The sequence below is a fragment of the Bombus flavifrons genome, chromosome 5 (assembly GCF_040668555.2).
Source record: "Bombus flavifrons isolate JBK064 chromosome 5, iyBomFlav1_principal, whole genome shotgun sequence".
Taxonomy (NCBI): domain Eukaryota; kingdom Metazoa; phylum Arthropoda; class Insecta; order Hymenoptera; family Apidae; genus Bombus; species Bombus flavifrons.
The window spans coordinates 10,790,309-10,814,397 of NC_138446.1; the positions used below are offsets into that span (position 1 = coordinate 10,790,309).

General features: G+C 37.8%; 1 protein-coding gene across 1 annotated transcript in view; it reads left to right on the top strand.

Moving 5' to 3' along the window:
- LOC138179851 (E3 ubiquitin-protein ligase MIB1-like) overlaps window positions 1-10,929 on the top strand; it is a 452,965-nt gene extending 442,036 nt beyond the window's left edge. The window contains exon 10 of the mRNA XM_069113034.1: window positions 10,861-10,929. Coding sequence (XP_068969135.1) covers window positions 10,861-10,864 — 4 coding nt within the window. The 3' untranslated portion in view covers window positions 10,865-10,929. The remainder of the gene's footprint in view (window positions 1-10,860) is intronic.
- The last annotated feature ends 13,160 nt before the right edge of the window (window positions 10,930-24,089 follow it).

The following is a 24,089-nucleotide window of genomic DNA, read 5'->3' on the forward strand; positions in this document are numbered from 1 at the left end:
TTCGCAATGAACGTGTAAAATTTTGTTTATTTTCTATCCTTATGATACATAGATTATTTAGTAAATAATGTTAGTGAACATTTACATTTTTGCGCAAGCGAGCCGTGTTTAATGGATCTTCATTTATACTTATTTCCATTATCTGTCCGCTTATTTTTGACTCCGACTGTATGTGCACGTATTGCTGTGTGTATGCACGTGTACGCGTGTGTTTACGATAGTTGTCGCGTACAGGGATTTCGTAGTTTGTTGGTCGCTATTACTGTCGTGCGACGCGCTGGAATTATTGCGCTTATTGCGTGGTGCACGTGCACACGTGCTCGTGTTGGCGCGCGAGCGCAGCTCGGACACGTGAATAACGCGTGTGGTGAAAGATAACTTTTGTGGGCGTACTTGGGAATAAAATGGCTCGTGTAAATGTTACGTGGCTTCGAGAGGTCCGTGCCGTGCACCAGCAGGCTATTGGTCGACGAGAAATTGTTCTACACTAGCCACGCCACTACCGTTGCGTCTCCGTTCTCTCATATTGTTACACGAAATTGCTTTCTTCCCCACGCGTTGCGTTCTCTTTGTCTTTGGATACCGTTTGTACGATGTCGAAGCTTCTCTTCTTTTACTGCTATGTATATTTGTTTTCTGCGAAATTTGTTGTAGGATTTTTCGGACGCTTGGCTTTACCCTTCGACCGTAAACATTGCCTTCGAGGAGCTATTTTGATGTAAATAAGCAATTTGAATAAATTTTATGTCGAAACTAGTAATACTAGTAATACTAGTAATAATAGTAGCTAACTATTCATTAGAAAACGATCGATCTAAAATCTCAGACGAAGATGGGAATTAAGACAGTCTTGAAATTCTTCGCAGGTTTTTGTAATCCAAGATGATTGTTCGCCGACGAAAATTTTAAATTATGCGATTCTTCTTTCATACTAATTTCAAACACTCTTTTCGTGGATCTCTTCTACTTGAAACTTAATTATTCGATCACTGTTTACTTGCATACGATAACCAGAATATCTATTACACACGTTTGTATAGATTTATTGTATAAATTCACATATAGCGAATAATCTGTACACAATAATCGACGAGTTTCACACGCGTTGCATATTTTGATAAAAAGTTGCGAAACCTTTGGCTTTCGATGTGGATTAAATTGGCGTGAACTGTTCACAAGAGTTAAAGAGTTGCTCTCAAACTGATCCGTCAAATAAAAATTGCTATATATCGTTACTGTTTTTCCACGAATATCCCCAAAATAACTCGTTGCCGGATATTTCCAACGAACAATGCTCATCGAATTCGCGCCTACCTTTCTTTCTCGAAACATTTTAACGAGACTTGTCGTTGGTCCGATTAACGTGGGCTCGCTTTCCATCAACGAAAACAAACATGCAAACGGAGCATGCGTTTTTCTCTCGAACAACTCTAAAACGAAGTGAAAGAAAGAAAGAGAAAAACAAAAGGGGAGGAGGAAGAAAAAAAGAGAATGACAAAGAGAAACTCGCGATACATACACTTGGAGGATTTATTTTAAGGTCGCGTCTGTTTTATTTCGGTCACGCGTTTCTAGGTCAATTCTTTTCTAATCGATTCGACGGTGATTCGCGTTCGAGATAGCATGCATGCATGCAGGTGATTCAATGGCCAGAGCACGGTTGCTACGATCTCTCTCTCTCTCTCTCTCTCTCTCTGCCACGTCGTTACGTAACTCGCCCGATCTGTCGCTGTTTATATCATAATCGTACGTTTATGCCGCTTTATGCAGCCTATCTTTCGGCCCCGCTCGACCGTTCCAATCGGATTTATAACGTCGATATACGGCCGTGCCGCCCCGAAGAATTTCCTTTCGAGCCCCGCTGATTTAAGCACGCGACCGGCAGAACGTATAGCGCCGATAAATTGGCGATTCGAAATTTATACAGTCCGAGTCATATCGTCGATTCCAGGAACCGATCTCATCCGTGCCTGCCCTTTCACATTGGCTCACGAAGGTATTTGAACACCTATATACGCCCTTTATGAATATATAACGTTGCGTGTGTTATAAATGTTGAACATTAAAAAATCGAATTACCATGTCAATAGATAGAGTTTTATATGTCGACTGAAAAGAAATTAACGTGTTTAGTTAAAGAAACACGTTTCAGACTGTTATTTATCGTTTAGAATAAAAATATTTATTAATAAAAATGTTATTAAATATTATTAAATTTATTAAATATTATTAATAAAAATATTATGTCATTATGTTATTGAAAAAAATGAAAGAAAGGTAATTTGTAATGGATATTTTACTTCAATCTAGCATAGTAGCGATTATGGTCTCGTTGCTCGATAATTTAACAGAATATGTACAACTTTCCTAAATTTTGTTAATTTTGTTTCTGTACACAAAGCTTATTTAATTTATGCCAAATCGGATTATTTAATCCGCAACAGTACAGCTACGCGTAATTATCGCGAAGCATGGATTGCATTCATTTGCATGTTTGCTTGAACATTACATTTTAGCATTTGGTCGAAAATTATTGTTCCCTACATACGTGTAAATGGCGCATAAGAATGTTAATTTACGACTTCGCTATATCGTTGCGCCAACTATACTTTAGTAAACGCTACATTACCTTGGAATTTGGCATAAGCATTTTCGAATCTTTTATATGCTTCAAAACATTCTCAATAGCTCGGCAATGGAGTAGGCGACACGAAACTTCTTGAAAAAAACATCAAACACATCGTCGTCGTATCTTTCCGACTGCCTCTGCCAAACAAGCTTCTCGACGCACGAAAATCTAAAAGTAGGCCAGCCACGTGAAACGGGAAAAATGACTTTCTCGTCGCTAGGTCGATACGTACTACATCCTCGTTTCGAAGTATTGGAACATGTATGAAAATTGAAGCAAACCTGAAGAATCATTAAAAAATTATCAAGACACCTAAGAGTCGTTATCTTTTTCGAAACGTTCCACTATGGAGGATTAATACATAAGATTTAAGATTTTAACAATAATCTCATCAACTTGAGAAAAAGGATCGCTGAGAACAATAAAATAAATAAGCTATGCCCATACGAGCTTCACAAAAGGACAGCGGGTTCAGTGAGTTACTTCTCAATTTAGTTTTGAACTTCTGTCGTATCGCACTTCCAAATTAATTTCCATTAATTTGCATTTGAAATTAAAGGAATTTTTATTGCAATATCGATGTTAGAATCTTGGACAAAATAACTACTTTCCCGAATCTTAATAAACATCGAGCGTAGAACGTTAGTATAAAATATTAAACGAGCCGCTTATTTTTCAAATGGATGGAACAAAAGGTGGGAGAAAAATTAAAATGATATAAAAATTTGTTAAAGTGAAGATAATCGCTTTGGCAGTTCAAGAAAACGCACATCGACAAAAATTGGAGAGCATCGATTACTATAAAGGTTTACTATAAGTTAACTTGATAAATCGATGGCGGTAAATTCGAAACACATCAGCTTAGTCAGAATCTTTCAGCAGAATTGGTTTATACGCGTGTAATAAAAAGATAGAAATGTAGATCGGCAAACGAGACATATCGGAAACACGATTGACAATGGTTCCCGCAAGCATCATAACCTCACGAAAGATTCACCGCGTAATCTCTAGCAATCGAACGTGAAACGAACATGGCCGATGACAAAAGCCCGAACGTTGCGACAGCCCTAAACCAGCCTAGTTTCGGCCAATCCATATTTGTTCGGGAAATCCGCACCTGGCTCGTGCTCACCGGCCGTGGAATCGCATCGCAGCCAGGATGCAGCAGCAACCATGGTCGCCATGCAACCGCACTATAGTCATCAGACCTGTCGGATTAACGTTAGCGTTATTTATGAACGTGCTTGGTCCTTTTGAATAATATTTTGTGGCTCTGTTAGCCTCCAAGCACTCGACCACGATGTTAGGAGATTTCCCGCCGGTTTTCAAATCAACGCGACATCGTACATCTGAAAATACTAGGAACAGACATCAATGAATAATCATTAAATCGTCGATACGCCAGAAGTCGATCTAATTCAATTCATTTGACGGATTAATATCTAATGGACGAGACGATTTGTTGTTGCACCGTGTTAAAGGGAAACAGGCAGTCGGCCAGCATTTTAATTAAAATAAAAATGACGAATTCTTGGAGTTTTAGAAATTTGAAGATTATTCCTTTTAGTTAATTTCTGTTTCCGAGATTCACTTTTCTGGTTCCGATATTACTCTTGATACTATCAAATTATTGATTCAATATCGCAACTTATATATATTTATTACGCTGATTGTTCAATCAAGAAGTAAAAGTATCGGTGCATTATGATATTTATTATACCATTTACGTACCAGTTTACTAAATCGCATCGTTTAGTGGTTCGTTCGTACGATGTAAAAATCATAAAATTTCATACTATAAAAATAAAACATGTAGAACCTGATAGACAAAGTAACGACAGTACATACCAATATCTTTCCGTAGCCACTGTGAATAATTTCTATTTTTTGTTTTCCTATTCCGGTTTAAATTTTAGACGGGTTAAAACGAAGCCTCTAAAAATCCGCCGAATTATCGAATCGCGTATACCCTTAAAATTCTTTCGAATTTCGCTCTTCCAATACATTGACTCATAATATTAGCGGAACAATAGCGAGGGGCGTGGTGGCCGCGGGCGACACCCGGTGTATAGGGTCTAACACCTGGCACGGACGCACATACATAAACCACGGACACATGTATACGTATCATTACGCAATTCGTAATAAGGTATTGACACAGGGGCAAAATACATAATCTGGCTGGCACGAACTTAGCTCGAACGCAGCCGGATATCCAGCGCGCGAGTCAATATTTGCGAACATCATGGAATTTCTCGTAGTGCGCCATCGTATAGAAGCTGGCCGTCCAATAGCTACGTGAGTGCGCACTCACTTTGTCGGGTGTACATATCACGATGCGAACGATGTCCTGTGAACTGTGTAAGACGATCAGGCTGGGATTTAACCGACTGCGTTTCCAGGGATGCTGGGATAGATTGATCGGATTGATGCCGCTTTGTCCGTATCAGGATCGAAACCCCCATACCTATTCCCCTTGCTACGCGATCGTGATACGCTCGAATTCGATTCGAGGCGGCTTTAATCGGGCTCCTGCTACTCCACGATCGGCCAGCAATGCTTTTTCGCCGTTGTTTATCACGCACGTGGCGTGTTAATGGCGTATCATTGTTTAAACGTTCGATTTTCATGGGAACAACCGAGAGAGTTCCGGCTACCTAGTCCCTTCCCCACACCCTCAACGATGTTGAATCTTTCGAAGGAGATTGAACGGCGATTTTTTTTTTTTTTGCCTCGCTACGTTTCGTCGTCGATGCCGTGGATAATATTGCTTTTTCATCGTAGAGAGACTGGCCTGATTTTACTAGGACATACGCGTGCTGAACGTTACAGGAATGTAGTCGGGATTGTCGACGCGTGATAGGGATGATATGATGTCTTTCGTAGATATACACGACAGAAAGGGATTATGGGTTTTCGAATTGGAAGTCTGCAATTGTTTTTTGCGTTGATATCTGGATTTTTGGTGGTATTTGTAGGTGGATATAGGATATATCTATTTCTTTTTACTTGGTTTATACTGTGAACTGCTTGGATCGTTTTTCTATAATTTCTAGAATGTTGTTAGACACGGCAAAATTATTTTTAAAATTACGCTACACTATGTTTTATTGAACTGTGTGAAGTTAACTGTACTTTTCATTTGGACGTAGGACGTGTTTGTCATAATTCGTCTTAGCAAAATATATATCCGACTTATACGTATTCGACGCAATGTTTTATAAAGCAGCAAACGTTATGTCGAGTAATAAGTTCGTCCGTTTTTCTTTAAGAGAATTTTTGGCAGTGAGTTATTTAATTTTCAGTATTTCAGATTTCATTCAGAATTTTATACGTATGGGATCTCAAACGTACGCTGTATAATATTTACGCTTTGACGTCGCTGTCACAGGTAAGCTGCAGCACTAATGTTGCTGATAACTAAAAATTTCTATCGTAAGAAATCATCAGGGCGTGAGCTCTACTATCTATGTCAAGATTTCTATTATTACACTCGCGTAACCTCTGACCGCTCACGTAAGCCTATGTTTGTGTCAGCCCATTGGTATTCATAGATAGCGATGCAGCTGTTTACGTAGCATCGTTTATTTCAAAGCAGCGCTCGATGTTATCACAGCGATATCAAAAATGACGATAAATTGACCATGAAATTGGCGATTCTATCATTACGGTATAATGTGGTAGCTACGGATTTCCTGTTGATGGAGTGAATGGCCACGATAGATTATTCGCGTGTACACAGGCTCACTTACGATAGTGTCTCGCATTTAGTTGTGCTCTTTTGTTTTCTAATTATAATTATAATATTTATGTGTCTGTGTTTAAACGACACAAGAGCATTTTAGACATTTATTTTATACAAAACGGCTTATATAACAGAGGCAACTTTATGTTAAATATAAGAAGACGTGTAGTTTTACCTGTAAGAGCTATTAATTTGATTTCTGATATATAATACTACTGTTTTCTAATTATAATTATAATATTTACGTGTCTGTGTTTAAACGACACAAGAGCATTTTAGAAATTTATTTTATACAAAACGGCTTATATAACAGAGGCAACTTTATGTTAAATATAAGAAGATGTGTAGTTTTACCTGTAAGAGCTATTAATTTGATTTCTGATATATAATACTACTGTAATATAAACTTAAAATAGTCGAGTACTCTTTCTCAAAGTATAATTAGCAACCTTATCTCAGATACGATGGTTGTAGCATATTTCTTGATTGGCCTGTCTATATCTTTCGTACTATATTCAGGAATTTCTACTTTCTGTATCCATTAGTTCATTGCATAGAACGCAGCATACACGGCAAATTTCATAAAACAATATTAAATAGCAAATACTACATTTTATGTATTTTTGTACTTCGGCTTGTTTGAAAAATATAGTTCCATTCTTGTTAATAAATATGTGTCTTGTATGTATATTACATACGTATACGGATAATTCGTGAGTAAAGAATATTATTTTTTCAATACGCGTGCATATATTTGCACAAAATTTCCAAACAGGAAATTTTGTCAAAAAAGTATTCAAATAAAAAAGTGACAAAATTACAAATTAAATCCTATAGAAATTAAAAAGTGTCAAAATTATGAGCATTAAAATTCTATTCGATCCTTCCAATCTCTTTTCGTCTCTCCTCAAATCAGAGAAAATCATGCATTAAGCCAAGACATCCCGTTACCTTTATCTCCCGTTATCTTTCCACCTCACTACTCGATGTTTTAAACTTCATCAAAATCTGCTCGCGAGTTTACAGATCCTAATCTCGGAGTCGTGCATGGAATTCGTGAATTTTCTTATCGACAAACAGCGCATGTATAATTATATACGTGTATGTAACGTGTTACATACGAACGATTTGCGCGTCTCGTGGCTGCAAACGTTTATTTTTTTTCTTTTCTCTGTGTAATCGCGAGTGGCGTTAACGTGATCGGGAGGAATTCTCGTCGACACGTTCTCGTCGACACGTTCTCATCGATATGCCGAGGAGGCAATCGTTTCTCCTTTCGCTCAGTCGTTTGAAGTTACGCTGATTTTTTCACGCCTACTCTCTTTAGTTAGCAGGAAATGCGTATTTTCGAGGCTTGCAGCGACACGCGCGTGCACAGACTTGCTCGAATACTTTGCAAGCGATCGATAAACACACGGCCGTACCGGGTCACTTGAGTACTTACTCGGCTGTGCCTGTGTGGTCAGCAAGGTCAGGGACGAATTAAGGAGATGCAGAGAACGGCAGAAAGAAAATCTCGCTGGAAACAAATTACATTTTCGCTCAGAGGTTTTACGATCTTTTATTAGACTGTTATTATTACACCGCAGATAAAAACGACAATCACGGTCCTGCAAATCGTAGTTTCCATTGTTCGATGACGTAGGCAAATTCCTTTTATTACGAGAATAAATACATTTCACCAAAAAGTCTCCATTAGTTTCATCGAAATATAAAATTTCATTTCTCCACGCTGTTGACGATTGTTCGATTATTCCACTTTCTTATTGATATTTGTTTTTTATATTTCTTCCTACACAAAAACCACAGCCGTACAAACTTCAGAACGACATTGAAAAGCAATTTTCACGCTGTTTCGATTCATCTTTTTCCACGATCATTCCATATTCATCGAACATGTGTTACGAGAACAGATGTATATTTCGCATCTCGAGTTCTAATCTACACGACTTAGATCTCTCATCGCGTCTTCCAAACACACTGGTCACGATATATCGTATCGCACCTTCTATCTAATTTTTGAAGCACGGAGAATATGTTCTTACTCTTCGTACCATAGTTTGCCGCGGCGAATTCCACCGCCCGTCCCCATTAGTCTCCAAAAATACCAGGGAACGTGTCTCTGTCCAAAGAAATATGGCGATACTTGGCTGCGCGAGGAATTAAAGCAGCATTAATTTTCCTTCTCGGGAGACGCAACACGAGTGCATCCATAAAATAATCCCAGGAAGCCGGGAATACCGTGGTGGCGCAAAAAGGCAGCTGTTCTTTGCCGGCCAGTGCCCCTCTAAAAACAGTCGTTACACGGATACCGCGTTACACCGTGGACGTCTCGACTCTGCAGTTGCCTTGCCTCGGTAACGAAGGGAAGACCGATGTAAATTGCGTCAAGTCATCGCGGTTTTACCTTCTTTCTCCGATTCTGTTTCTGGATGCAGTCGCGATGCAAAAAGAAGGGGGGTCCTGGAAGGCCCTTAAGTAAAGAGAAACATTAATCTAAGCGAGGGTTCCGCGTGGAAGCCGGCTCGAGGGTGAGCGCGGAGGGTGTCAGCTGTGAGTGACGCACCTTCAGCTATCCCCTTCCGCAGCCATTTCTGTCAACCCCCTTCAACACTTTGCGCCCCTGTACCGGCGATGTACGATCTCGAAATACGGCTCCACCCCATTTTTTCGCGACTCCTTCTCTCCCGCCGGGAATTTGCCGCCCTTTAAAAAAACGCCGGATAGACGCAGAACGAAGGGAGGCGGGAAGGAGGCTTTTTTTCCGCCCTTTCTGCGACGGTGACACATTCCTTCGAATTTTCCAGCGAGATGCAGGGCCAACGCTTCGTTTTTCTCGTGATCGATTTTCTGCCTATGTCGCCGACCCCTTTGTAGTCCTCGGCTATTTTTCTAGCGGCTTTAAAGTCACCGATTTGAGAAAGAAACGCGCCAATGAGAGAACCGTGTATTGGTTATACGTGGGATTGGGCAAGTTTGTTACTAAAATAGCAGGGGGTTGATCGGGCTAAGAATAAAGCAGACAGACAGAACGTTCGTTTGATTTCACGCAGAGCTAAACGGTTGATTTTCTTCTAACGATTATCGAACGTTTAATTATCGAGGTTTTTATTAAAATCGCTTGTATTTTCTATTACTATCCTCTTGAGAATGTACCAATATTTTGTATCGATGTAAGTACCAACGATACACTTTAGTATTCGTATCCGTTGTCAAAGCAAGTACCTAATCATCGCGATTATAATTTCATTTGAGTTATCTTACAATTACAACGGTAATGCGTTTCACGATATGTATCTAACTTTAAACTAAGTCCTAATTGAACATTAGATCTGATATTATATTTTCTTTACGGAATAAAACTCTCACATGAATAACCTTTCCATCTTTTTAACAATTCTAGCAGCGATTGTGTGCACGTTTTCAGTCGTACGTAGCACGCAATGGTCTGTCACAAGGATCTGATACCATTAACTAATTCGCACAGAACATGCTACAAAAATTTGCTTTACCTACCGAACAAGGGGAAAGAAAACAGAATGACATCTCTTTTTCCAGAAGTCATTCGTCTATTTTAGCGTGTTGCGGGAATTTCAATCGTGATTCTTGCTAACGTTTTAATCACTCATTTTCCTAGTGCATTTTTATTTATTCATATTATTATAGTATCCTGGTATTATGGGTTGTTCTATTCGTGTTGACCTCAGCTGTTATTTCACGACGATAAAAATATTTAGTTCCATTGAAAGGGACTCCGATGAGCTTGAAATCTGGACAAAGATTACATTGAGAAGAATTGTTCGACCATCGTAATATTTGTTCCTTCGAATAAAATAATCTTTTCCTCTGATATCCTTTCCCTGTCATAAAAAATGTTCAACTTAGGTAGGACACCCTATATACACATAGACGATAACAATTTTCAATCAAATATTACATTAGAATAAGGCAATAAAACGGACATATTAGTAAATGGCATAAGAATCTTATAAAATTCCACACGAGAAAGTTCAAACTCTGCGTTCAAAGGATTCGAGTATGCAGAGATAGCAAGTTGCAGGGAATATGAAACAAATAAGCACAAAATCCCAGTTCGAATCACAACTATGCGAATGCCGATATCACGTATTTGATGGTATCAATAAAACGGCGACGCAAAAGATCGTCGCGAGCAAAACGGAATATTTCCATGATGAATTCATCATTGGAGTCAAAGAACGTAGCTGTTGTAGTGATATTGAAATACACGCGTCAGAAGTGCGATCGACACACTGCTGCAGCACACGGCAAAATATTTCAATATCGCGATTGCGTGTGCACCGAATGCGTCATTAAATTGCCTCGCCGCTCTTTATTAAACGAATACCATTGTTCCACCTTCGCGATTGCATTTGCCCTGAACCTGGTCGATTTGTTTCTGGCCTGGTCCTTGTCTCTCGCCTTAACTGTACGCGTTCTAACCTTTCATTTTTCTTTCTTTTTCTAGGTAAGTACCGCACACGACCGTCTTCCCCGAGTGAAGGCTCACGTTGACGTCATTCCCGCGGTGAGTAACTAGATTTCGCCGCCGAAACGAGGACCTTCTCGGACAATTTGATCGTGTCCCGATGACGGGACACGTTCTTCCTGCACAGATAGACCAACGTGCACGATGAGATAACAGGTGATGCGCGCCAGTGAAAATAACCAGCGAAGCTGTTGTCGTCCTCGACGGTAATCAGGATGTCCCCGTTTCGAAGTCCTTGAGATGGATAACCGTACAACTCCGGTTATTTTAATTCGTCGCGTAATCGCCCATGCAACAGGCGAGGAGCATCACGATGATAACGTGAAAATGACGTGCTGTCTGCTATCACGAAACAAGGATTCCGGTGTGTGAGAAAGGTAAGGAGAAGGAAGTAGAATTTTGTTAAGGCGGTGACTATTTTCTGTCTAGAGAATCAAACGATCTGTGAACCACGTGTGACACGTATGAATGGTCCTTTTATAATAATTGTCGATAAATATTAAATTAGTATATGTATTTCTTTATTCTATTAATATTATCTGTGTTTCTGACATTGATTGATACACGATTCTTGTCAGTATACTTTTCAATCATCGACAAACTTGTAATGTTTTATCAAGTTTGTTCGCGAGCTAAGTACGTTCGGTCTAAAATCAATTGATCTGTGTATGATAACATCTGTGATCGATCCGTTTACGATACGCGTTTATTGAAGTTTTATTTGTAAATGTGTTCCGCCATTTGATTTTTATTAAATGTCTTATTCCTTTGCTACTATCTTTTGCACTCTCTTTTACCAATTTAATCGTTTCATTTTGCTTTCAAGAATTAAATTGAACAATAGAAATAAAAAGGAGACAGTACTTTGCTGAAGCTAAAATTACAGATATAATTATATAAAATAAAATTGAAAATATGTATGGTGATTTACACAGTTCACTGATTAATGAAAATTATAAAACTTACAATCGCGTTGATGTATTTTGTAGATTTTCTTTTGATTATTTTCTAGTGAAATTTCATTTAAATCTACCAAACGTCTCAGGTGGTTCCCTTGTTAATCTTTGGCTCGTTCTACTTCCTGATCTCCCTCTTTCGTTCACTGTGCATTCTTCGTTGCAGCCATAATACCCTACGTGCTCCAAGTTAGTCTTTACCCAAGAGGAAAATCGTGGTGGAAAATGAACAATGAATGAATAACGCTATTCGAAAGTAGAGGTCGGTTCGCCAGTTGCATAACGCGGCCTGCTGTGCGTTAACGCGTGATATATGTCGGTGGTACTGTACGATCCATAGTTCATCGCTAATTAACAAAACACACGGTACTACGTGATCTATAGTTCGTTGCTGGTCGGCAGAGAACATACTACTCCGTGTCCACGATTAATTACTGATCCACGATGACGCCGAGCCGCATGATCCATTCTTCGTTGCTGATTAACAAAACATATGCTATTCCATGATTTATCGTTTGTTCTCGATAGATGCTTGATACGAAGGTTTCAATGAATCGTTGTATCACGCCGATGAATTATCGATCGATAAAAATTTTATCGAATTTTCATGTTTAATTAGCGGCATGGTGGTATTACGCGACGCAAACAGCACGTCAGTTCCATTTAAGTAAAATAAATTTTTACTCTAGATAACAACACATTGCGTGTAGATCAAGAAATATTTCGTGATTAGAGAACGAAAGTAAAAAAGAAAATATGTAAATAGGTAATTTAAATAAGACGTTGCACGTAATGTGTTAAATATGACAAAGGATATTGCTTATATACAACAGGTATACCTTATGCAGCAACAAATTTGTGAATTTTGTTTTTTGATACACTGAAATTGATGAAATTCACCTAATATTTAATTATTAATATTTAATTATTATCATTTTTATAGGAGATATTACAGGCTACACCATTACGATGTGGATTATTATGTTATTATTATCTCTATTACTATTATAGTCTTATAGGTATTATATTTATCTATGTTTAAAGTTGATATGTAAAATGTAAAACTGAGAATCTTCCACTTTCAGGAAAAAGATATTCGAAATGTATCTCAATACGGGAAAGGTTTAAATTAAAATTCAATCTTTAAATTCTCTTTCTTCAGCATTGTACGAAACGTTATCATTTTATATTTACAGCTTTGCCAGAATAAAAAGTACGAAGGTTCATAATGTTCTGCAAAGAATACGCTAAGATTTTCTTAAATTAAGTTTTAATTTTAACGATGATTCTTAGAGCGTTTTTAAAGCGGCACTTGTAGTTTTTAGCGTTCACGTAGCGGCAGCTGTCTTAAAAACTTAAATACTATTGAAGCGAGTGATGTTTATAGTCACATAAAAAATCACGAGATCTCATCCAAGTTTCCACTTTTTAGAGCCTCTCACTGTAAATATTTATTGCCTTATATATTTTAAATTACACTTAAAATTTACCTGAATAATCGTTGTCATGCATAATATACGAAGAATATATTTTAATATTCTATCGCGAAAGAATCATAATCAGCCGTGTAATTTGAAGTTTATTTCTGGTAATTAATACAATTTTCTACCAATCTACTGGGGTTGCGAAAAAACAATGCTCAATGTTTCCTTCGACAATAGAAACACCTTGTACATTGTACGGTACATCAACGCAGTCACAATAACTTTGCGTAGAATAATCGATCTGCACGCCGCTATACGACGTTTTCTCGCCATTCTATCCATAAACATTCGCTTTACGAAGTCAGTGAATGCTCGCTCAACTCATTGTTCCCGCTATAACCCATTCTCGTAACGCACTGACCGTCATTAAGAACATTTACTCTGGCATGTACACGCGTACGCGTACACCATCGTCATTCACCTCGAAGCACGCACCCCCTCTAATCGCACTTTACGTTGGAAACCCATTCTTTATGGCGAACGATAGGGAAATCCAGGCATCGTGTAATTCCATTGCACTGATACAAGATAATTTAACGAAGAAACATACTGTATCTTTCATCATATCAAACTTTCACGTGTTACATTTGCGTGAATCAATTTTCCCTGTCTAACCCTAAACCTATCTCCTCAAGATCTTTTTCAATGACGATGCGTTAAAGTCTTCGAAGAATTCGTTTCCAGGAACTTACTCATTCTTTTGGAGATAAGCGATCGTTTCGTTCAACTGATTTTTGAGAAAAGTGCTAAATATTTAATAAAGCTGCGGCTTATGACTATTAAGTAAATATTAAAATGTAAATGTAATTAATACAAAGTACAAAATTTATTATGTAATAATTATGAAAATAATTCAAATTTCATACGATATTCACATATACGATACTCATTCCCAGTGCTCTTTTTAAACTTATTACTAAATCGCAATTATGATTTTTACGGAATTTCATATTTTTATTAAGGTAATTAAAGAAATGGGACCTATATAATGATTTATTTCATCCACTACATCTCATAATACTTCTCTCTTTGATATCTCTTCAGTGCCTCTCTTTGAATGATCATTTTTATATTTTTGTGTATTATGAACGTTTTTTTCCCCTCTCAAATTTCCCACGTGCATAAAAATTCGTAGTCTATTCATCGCGATTTATTTACGCCGACAATATTGAACTTCGGCATCGTATAATTCCATTGTACCTACACAACGCGATCTGTATGTTTTTCGCGTATCACGCTTCGATTCACTTCATATGATTTAGTCTCTGGCGCGGAGCAAAACTCTTTTTTTCAGTATGCGGGCGGGAAAGTGGGCGCGCGAAGGGGTTGTGTAACACAGTGGAAAAGCGAGCAGAAGCGGGGACGGTTGCACCCCGGTCGCGGCCTGGAGATGAGAAAAGTTTTGTTGACTCGTCAAAAATTTAATTTCCACTGAAATTTACTCGAGTCGCCGAAATCTTTCGCTAATTCGTCGGAGATTTAATTACACCCCCGACTGAAATTGAATTGGATCGTCGGCTGATTTAATTGGGCCGCGTAACTTTTTGTTAAAACGACCGAAACTTTTCTCGAAATTCCTAAGGAATTATGTCGTAGCGCGTCAACCACGTGTATCCCGTTTTGCCACGGTTCCGCCGTGTCCTCCTTTCCGCCCTCGTTTCATCGGACCCTGTCGTTGATTAAATTATTAATTGGATTTTAATTACCTTAATCCAACGACTATTTTTCCACCTCGTCAAAAGTTCGCTCTGAAATGCACTCGGTTGAATCCGACTGTCGATTTCCGTGCGGTATGAATCGTTCAAACACATAAATAAGAATTCTGTGTTTTGACACGCGAGATTGAAAAATATAATTTGGTGTCTTGAAAGATACGTCGTGCACAAATTCTTGCGGGAACTGTCAATCGCCTTTTTCATTTTATAAAGTCTTTAAGGATACAACATTTGAGACTTGATGGAGCAGCCACTGACATATCGTGCAACAGTAAGTAGACTTTTATGCAAATCCATATCTTTATGAGCACAATTTTGATGAACCAAAGAATTAGAAGTTAAATTCCTCCATATGCCACTGTTAAACGAACATATCACATTTGCATGACATATTTTTGTACAAATAACTCATCTACGTTTCTATTAAAATATTTAAAAATGATAAAAATAAGCCCATACTTGCTTTTAAAATCCATAAAAAATCGCATTCATCGGAAATAACGTGTTATTAAAATGTACTATTATGAGAAATTATCAAACGAATCTGCGCTCACTTAAAAATCCATTGACATTCACCTTCGTCTCCTTACGAGATTCCATACTTTATATCCTGCATATAAGAAGGCACAAACATTTTCCCACCTCTCGTTAAATCATTAACAATCCCTTGACCTTATCTCAGAGACGTTCAAACTATTCTAAGATTAAGAACAGCTGTTAATCATTCCGTGTTCTTTTATCCCTGGGCCGTTGGTCCCCTTTTGAACACGATTCGAGCCCCTGAAGGCCGAGAAAGTGACGTCAGATAAGAATCTCTGATACCGAGGAAGGAATAGCGCATTGATTGAGTTAGCGCGATATCGTGCCGGACCACCTGGGCTTCTTGACGTTTTAAGGGTGGCCACCCCCACAAGCCACTGCGGAGAACCAATGGCGGCCGGACGCCACAAGGGTTCCTGGCCTATCTCACGACACGCGACCTCACCACCACGCTCTCTGTAATTCCGTTTCAACGGGTTCGATCGCACTGCTAAGCTGCAACGATTCGCGCCCCTTTAAAAGGATAATTTCATCGATTGACCGACGCTTAATTGCGGCCTCTTAACTTCCGGGTCGGTCGATACGCGGTCGAGTCCACTTTGGACACCGCCAGATGAAACGTAATTTAGGAACAAGGCTTTAACGGGTCCCTTGTATTCGCGGAATCTTTCTCATAGAATTAGTTTCATGTCGGATGACTCACGTGTTCATGGCCAGGTAATTTGTGTGTCGGTATGTACGTGCTTTACAGGATTTATGTACAGGTGGGATCTAGGTAAGATTTGTTACGTGTGTTCGATTGAGTTTGCTATATCTAGTCGTTGATTATATTGTCGACTGTGGTTTCGGAAAAGGACAACCAGAACTAGATTCACGCAAATTTATTGGATTTCGGTTTTTAATATTTTCTTACAAATAGTACACTTTTCTTTCCCATCAGCTTAAGTTTCATTAGTAATGGAAGTAATGAAGTTATTTTTCCAAGTAGGGTTAATGGTATTAAGATACAGATACTGGTGATTTGTTGTACAATGCTGAAGAAGAATCATCGAAATCAACTTTCAGGATAATAGTGGTACTAGCAACGTCGAATGCAATGATAACATTTTACAAAATATTTTACTCTTATTGTATATTCTAACTTTCTAATGCATTAAATAGTGTTGTGTAATAAAGTCAGATCACCATAAACTACGATCTATGAATAAGCAGGATAAGAAGAGCAGCGATATTAAATTGCTCTTCTCTTTAATATCTTTTAACAAGATAATCATTTAAACCTTTCCTTCTTCAATACGTTTCATATAGGAATGTCTTTTGTCGAAATTTTGGTTCCGTGTAAACGGTACAAATTGTTTCACCTTTAAATCGAATTTAGCGCAAATTTCAATGATATTTTGCGCTCATATTTTTTAATAAATCGGTTATTATTCATTCGTATTTTGGTAAAAACTTTCGGTTTTTAAGGTTTAAAAGGAATGTCGCGCCATCGGACGCATCGGTAAACGTTATGTGATCATGTCGACAACAATTTTCAAAGGAACGTCAATTTGGCCATTGTATCGGCCCATAATTGCATTCTTCTCGACAAACATGCGTCGGATTATTTCGACTCCGATCCTCTACGCGTCCGATTGTGCTGCGTTGTCCACGATAACTTGGTCCATGTACGTACCTATGTGTATCAGTGCCAAACCGATGAATAGTTTACACGGCAAATTATGCCGATCTTTTCCATTTTTGTCGGTGAAAAGTGATTACTTGCGGTGCAAAAGATTTTTACGTGTCTTCAGATTTTCAAATTATGTAAGTAAAATGTTGCTACATTAATAGGTAGGTATCTTTTACATACTTTTGAAGTTATCGTAACGGCTTGATGTGAGATTTTATTTTATTTCACCTAGATATTGTTTGGTCCAATTTTCTGACCACACATTATGGAAATCTGCTATTTATTTATTATTTATTTATTTAAAATTACTTCCATTTAAAAGGCTTAGAAATGGATCAGTTGGTTCATAGTGATTTTCGATTATTAATTCGAATCGAATGAAATGGATTTATTTCTTCAAGAGAGAACAAGATGTTCGTGTAACAGTTTTCTTTTTTAGCCATTAACGTAGCAAAAGTTGTCTTTTTCTTCTTATGTCTTGAGCAACATGTTACGTACCTCCTTATTATATTTAATTATGATAATTTTTATTCCTCATAATGATACGATGATCGTAATTAATTTTGTTGTACGTGGTGCATAATGGTAGATTGACTGATCCATCTCATGGCGTTTGTATTTCATGATACTTGATATTTATCATGACGTTTTATTTTCGATATTGTACAGCTTTTTGAATATTTTCTATTTCTTGTTTCTGTGAATGTATGGCCTCTGATGTGATTAGTTGCAAATTAGTCGATTAGTCGATAGTCGGCCTATAACCAGGACAATATTTTTTAATTTTTTGAGTTCTTTACTGATGCTTGCGTAGCAAATCCATTACGCCAGTACTAATTTAATCATTTATTGCATACATTCATGTAAATTTTTGTTTTTTTAGCAATATTTTGAAAGCTTTGGAATATATATATATATATATATATATATATATAATTTTGAACGTTGCAATAGTTGATAGCTTTTAGCATGTTATAATAATTTCATTACAATAATACAAATATTTTGTTATATATTTATCTCTAAATGTTCTCTTACTTTTATGTGATTATAGCAAAGTTATACCTACAATATATGTTTATTTGATAGAACGAATTCAAAGTATTATGTACATAATTTTGTAATTCCAATGCGTATCAGTTTACCTTCCCAGCTTAATTTTGAAGTAGAAGCTAATTTAAATAAAATCGATAATCCAGATGAAACTGCCGGAATATTCAAACGCTATTAATGCGTTTTAAAAATATTTTCCCGTAGTAGCAATCACCAGTAAAAGCAGAATAAAATTTCTGTAGAAATTGATCTGCAACGTTACAACATTATCAAAACCGATATAAACTCAATTTTTAAAAGTCAATAAAAAATCGATGCGCGAACTTCAAAATAGATTTTCGAGAGGCAGCGTATCATATTTATTTATTTATTTTTTTTTTTTGACATTTTTAAATAGAACTTCGTTTCTGCAGCGTTACGAAGATCTAACATTTACAATGTCTCTTTCACACGTTTCCGAGAAAATTTTAGAGAAATAAAGTAATTTCAGCACGGATATAGTTTTCCAATTTTTGTAATTGGTTCAATAAAGTTGAAATGGAAAGATGCGAATATTAATAACGATTTTTTCGCTTTTTTTTCTTTTACAAATTAAACAAGAGATATTCCACAATTTCAGAAATTTTGTTTTTTATTCTTTCGTACTAAAAAAAAAGATATTCCAAATTTTTAGGAAATTTTCTATCTGTTAAGGACGAAGTATTCTAAAATGTGAAAAACATTTTTAACGATCGAAAGATAGTGAATCGAAAATAACCGAAAAGAGGTAGCAATTATCGTTAATTATTGCCAACGTCTATTCAATTGCAGCAGCGGCGCACAAGCTTTTAATTCTTTTGATCGTAATAACGAAAGAAAAGAGCGCATCGTTTCAATATATTGCAGACGGCTAGCTTTTTCGTTGCATAACTGCCAATGAATTTTCCAAACAAGCTCCATTTTGAACGCGGCTCTGACCCTCATTCTATTCTGTCCTATGCTATTGGTTTGGATTGCCATCCAAACTATTTGGAAAGCATCAGTCGCAGCAAAGTCCATAAAAGAGTTCCCCGGAGACTGGGTTGCTTTTCCATCTGCGCAGAGAGAAGGGAAACATAGAACGGTTTGATTCGGCAAATAGAAGACACACGATTGATATGTGTTTCCATTTCCATGTATAAAAAGGAGATGTAATCCGCTCGGAGACGGCACTTTAACAAGCAAAAGGAATATGTATGTATATATTACGTATTCGGTAATGCGATCTCTTTCCATTTATTTCTGTTCATTTTCATTCTTGGCACGTTACATGCACTTTGCGCTTAGATCTATTGATTTTCGCGTTTGTAACGTCAAGGAGTGGCGACGGAATGAAGAAAGATTGCTTATTTTGTGATTCGTTTTACCTTACGTGGTTTAGTAGTGCGCAAGGGTAGGTAGGATAGTCGAGCAATAATCCTTTTGTATTCTCCAAATATCATCGGTTATTTTTCTTTCTACTTCTTTTACTTGTTATTTATACTTTTGCTGGAATTTCAAGAATACAATTTTCTATTTTCGCATGAAACTTTTTGATAGAAATACATAGTTCTGGTAAGGTTCATTGGTGTCTTAAAAGAAGATATCTTTTTATCATCGATAGTAATTCAGTTTATGCATTTATGCGTGAATTGGAAGTAAAGAAATTGTTACTAAAATTTGAAGCAGTTCGGATCTACATATTAGAACGTTTTCGATTTACTTAGTACGTCTGGAAATAATTTCTTTATACGTTTTCTCCCATTTTGAAAAGCTTCTTGTTGTTGGCATGTATTCCTTTCCATTCTACGTACATTTGTCAAAAACATCACAAGTAGTTATTAAAATTTTGAGCAATGTTCTGTAACTGTAACAAGCACAGTTATTTTGTTACGTTAATAGCACCTCACAGAAATATTAAAAAACGTACAAATATCTAGTCACATACACACATACACAAAAGATACTACTACAAGATATACTTAATTCCTGCTTTAAAAATTAGTCAAATTATGATTTAATAGGTATAGTAAACCAATACGAAGGATCACTCACAGCACGAATACTTCGCACATCACTAGAGAAGTGAAAATTGCTGAAAGTTAAACGACTTCACCTAAGCAATCACGAGTTAAACTTAATCGATCACTGCACTCCTTTCCTCGCTTTCTCCGCAAGTAATTCAACTGCGCAACCAACCGAATCGAATCTCGCGAGTTCAGAACAAATCAAACAAACCTCTGACACGTTCTGAACGTGCATAGGTCTCCTCGCCAAGAGCGTTACCCATCGCGACCAATCCTACGTCGAGTGTTGTTGTTGCTCCGCAAGATTTCAATCGGCGCGTAGTCACGTAAAGATATCAGCACGAGCGTGAGTTGGATCGCGTTCTGCTTTCCCGGCGGCAGAGAAAACTCAATTCTGAGCCAGGTCGTAGGAATAGGTTGGATAGGAGGAGGTTGTAAATGCCGACGTATTTAGAGAACCGATTGGACGCTCAAGGCTCTGGGGCTGGGTTGGCAGGCAAGCAAGCTCGCGTGTCTAGACCGGAAGTGGTTCTCGTGTTAGGCGTGGCTCCTTGATATACAACCCCTTGTATCTCACGCAGCTACCGAGTAGCCCGTCTTGGTATGTGGCCGTACATATACGGGGTGTCCGACAACCTTTGCCTAGCCTGCACTGTTGGAACGAAGTCGATCGATCCTGTCCCGACTCTAAACTTACCTCGAGGCCACCGATTTCTGCTTATCCACTCCAAGTATCTGGCCAGTTTCTTATTTAAACTGGAAAGTGTGTTGGATTACGACCAACTTCTCTCTGTCGTCCACGTACCTGTTCCCAATTGAGGGAAGTGCTGCAATCAGAAGGCAGTTCCACTTCTCAGTGGATTAATCGAAGGAAAACCAACTCATAGTCAGACAAAATCAAATCACTTTTGAAACGTCCTATGAATTCATGCTCGATCAATATTGTTAATAATAAAGTTTTGCGCTTTTTTTTTATTGAAGTAAGTGAGATTTCCACGTCGAGATCATTTTATAATTTAAGAAACGAATGAATAAAACTACACACCGTAGACTGCTGTAGTAAGTTTGCAAAATAAAATAGGAAATGATGATGGGAAAAGGCCCGGTTCTTACGATTCTTCGATACATTTGCATCCCTGTTCTTTCGGGTTATTTTTCGTGAAACATTTGAAATATCACGCGTGGAATATTTCAGCCGTAACTACGATATTTGTATAGGCAAAAAGCACATATGTATATTCTTTCGACATCGTGCTAACTTATTAGATTGCAATTTTTTAAGAAGTTGCAGATGTATGAGAAAACCAATATATCTGATTGGACGTAAATATATATTTTAGATATTGGAGCTGTCTTCTCGTTACTATGCTTTGTACAATTTTTCAGTTGTAAATAGTGTTAAAATAGTGTTAAATAGCGTTAATGTAATAGGGTTAAAGGACGTAACGCAGAACTGATCTGCGTGGGTACGGCTTAATTAAACCAGCAGCGACTGAATTTCCACTTACGTTCTAATTAATATTCCCGGAACGTACACGTCGTTCTGATTTCTTGTTTGAGGTATTGTGTTTCTTGCTTTACCTAGGATAGATGCAGCACGACGTAGGTCCAGTTGGTAGAATACATGCGGCATTTGGAGCTTAAGATATGTCGTGTAGACTGTACTTTGTACGATCCGGGAAGAGTATATTATATGAAAATGGTTTCAGATTTTTAGAGTATGCGATATATACTTGCCTCGTATGTTTGGGTATTCACATCAAGGAAGATACTACTGTAAGATTTTGCAGGATTGATGTTTCCTGTCGAGTGTTTTCTACTGCTATATTGGCGTGCACATTAAACCTGTTTAACTCTTTTGGACACGGATGTTTTCTATAGATTATATACGATTTTCTGTAATTCATTTTGCGAGTACATTATGTGAATTACATATATCGTGCAAATAGTAACAATTTTCTAAACTAGTATAATAATAATAATAATAATTTGGACGCACGTGTAGTAATAACTTCTTATTTTTTTCTGCGAGTACCGCGTGCTTCTGGATTTCGACTCCAACTTCTTCAAACGCTATGTACACATAATTTTATCGGAAACCTTTACGCTCTTTCAGCCACTCTAAAAATATTTCGCAAAATACCAACAACTTCTGCCGGGCCATTATCAACGAAATACATCCGTTAGGTCGGAAGCGAAGCGAAAATCGACGTGTAGGTTGGTCAGCGAACGAGCTGGAAACTATATCAGAGTTCTCCTAGGTTTCTCGAGGGTTCATCGAGAACCGGCTAAGCTTCCTTATGAGATCATACTCTTCTTCTCGAGGACGGGAAATCGTGCACGCCGCAATTGCCTTTAAGTTCCAATATCCTTAGACACCATTCGGGTGGTCTTAGTTACCCTCCTGGTTGCTGGCTACGCGTTCCTTCATTATTGGCCGGCCCGACAGCGGCGCAACGTTTTCAAACCGGCTGTATAGGTAGTGGAAGAGCATCTGCACGACCGAAATACCTACTCGAGATTCGCAAATTGGCCGACCACTCGCAACTTCGACCACCCGTCTGCCTATAGATCCACTTGGACGGGGGCTCGTCGTAACTGCCGTTCGAAAGCTGCCGTGTAATTTACCGGAATCGAGTCTTGCGATGGTCCCGCGCCCTTCTGGCCTTCCAAACGAATCGATACAGGCCTCCAAATCGACCAACGTCAAGATTACACAATCGTGGACGGTAGAGATTTGTGTCCTGTCGACCTTCGTGCGCCGATACCGGCATCCTGGTCGAACTTGCTGCAAACGGAACGTGAACTCGATGGAAAACGAATACTGCGAATTTTGAACGTCTGAAGGTAGGTGCACGAAAAGTATTAGCACGCCATTGCACGAATATTTGTCAATAGCATTTACACGCTGATTAATTAGAATCAGGTATATTGGATTTCGTATCGTTTAATGGTACCCTCGTGATGAAGGTGAAATGCAGAATCTGGAAGAAACATAATTTTTATAGCTGCTGTATCTTTTTCTTTTGATAGTACGTTTGCTTTTTTGTATGCTGTGTGTTGTAGAAGAATTTCAAGATAAACTTAGATCGCGAATAACCTGAGACTTTGCGCTGGATTTTATATCGAGAAATTACGAGATTTGTTTATGGTTGATATTTCTGTGGTTAATATGCTGTGCGAATTAATTTAGTTATAAGTAATATCAGTATTCAATGTGTTTTTTAAATTTGGTGTTTGAAACGACGTTCTTCAATACGGTTGTTGGAGATTTTAGGTCGGCTTTCAACAGTGCTTGTCTTTATTCTTCGACATTGGTTTCCATTGAAAACTTATATTCGTAAGAATACAAAGAGCTCGAGAATATAATGCCTCTTCCCTCGCGATCTTTTCTATTTTTCACAATCCTTTCATACAAATTCTGGAACGAACATGCGAAATTAAAAATTCGACTCTTATTATTTATTTTCTTATCTCACGCACACGCACGCACACACACACACACACGTACAGCCATTATTGGAGAAATCAGGTTTTATTTGATATCAGCTTTACATTTGCCGTTTTCTACCTACAATCGGAATGTTCAGTTACACGTTATTACGCTACATCCTCGATATAAGAAAAAAGGAAAAGTACGAAGAAATTCAATTTTAAATAGTGACATGAACGGACAAATAAAATATCAATTTCATATTACGACTCAGAAATACTCGGCTGTGTTTCGCAACGAAACTACCTCGTTCCTGTACGTTACGTATTTT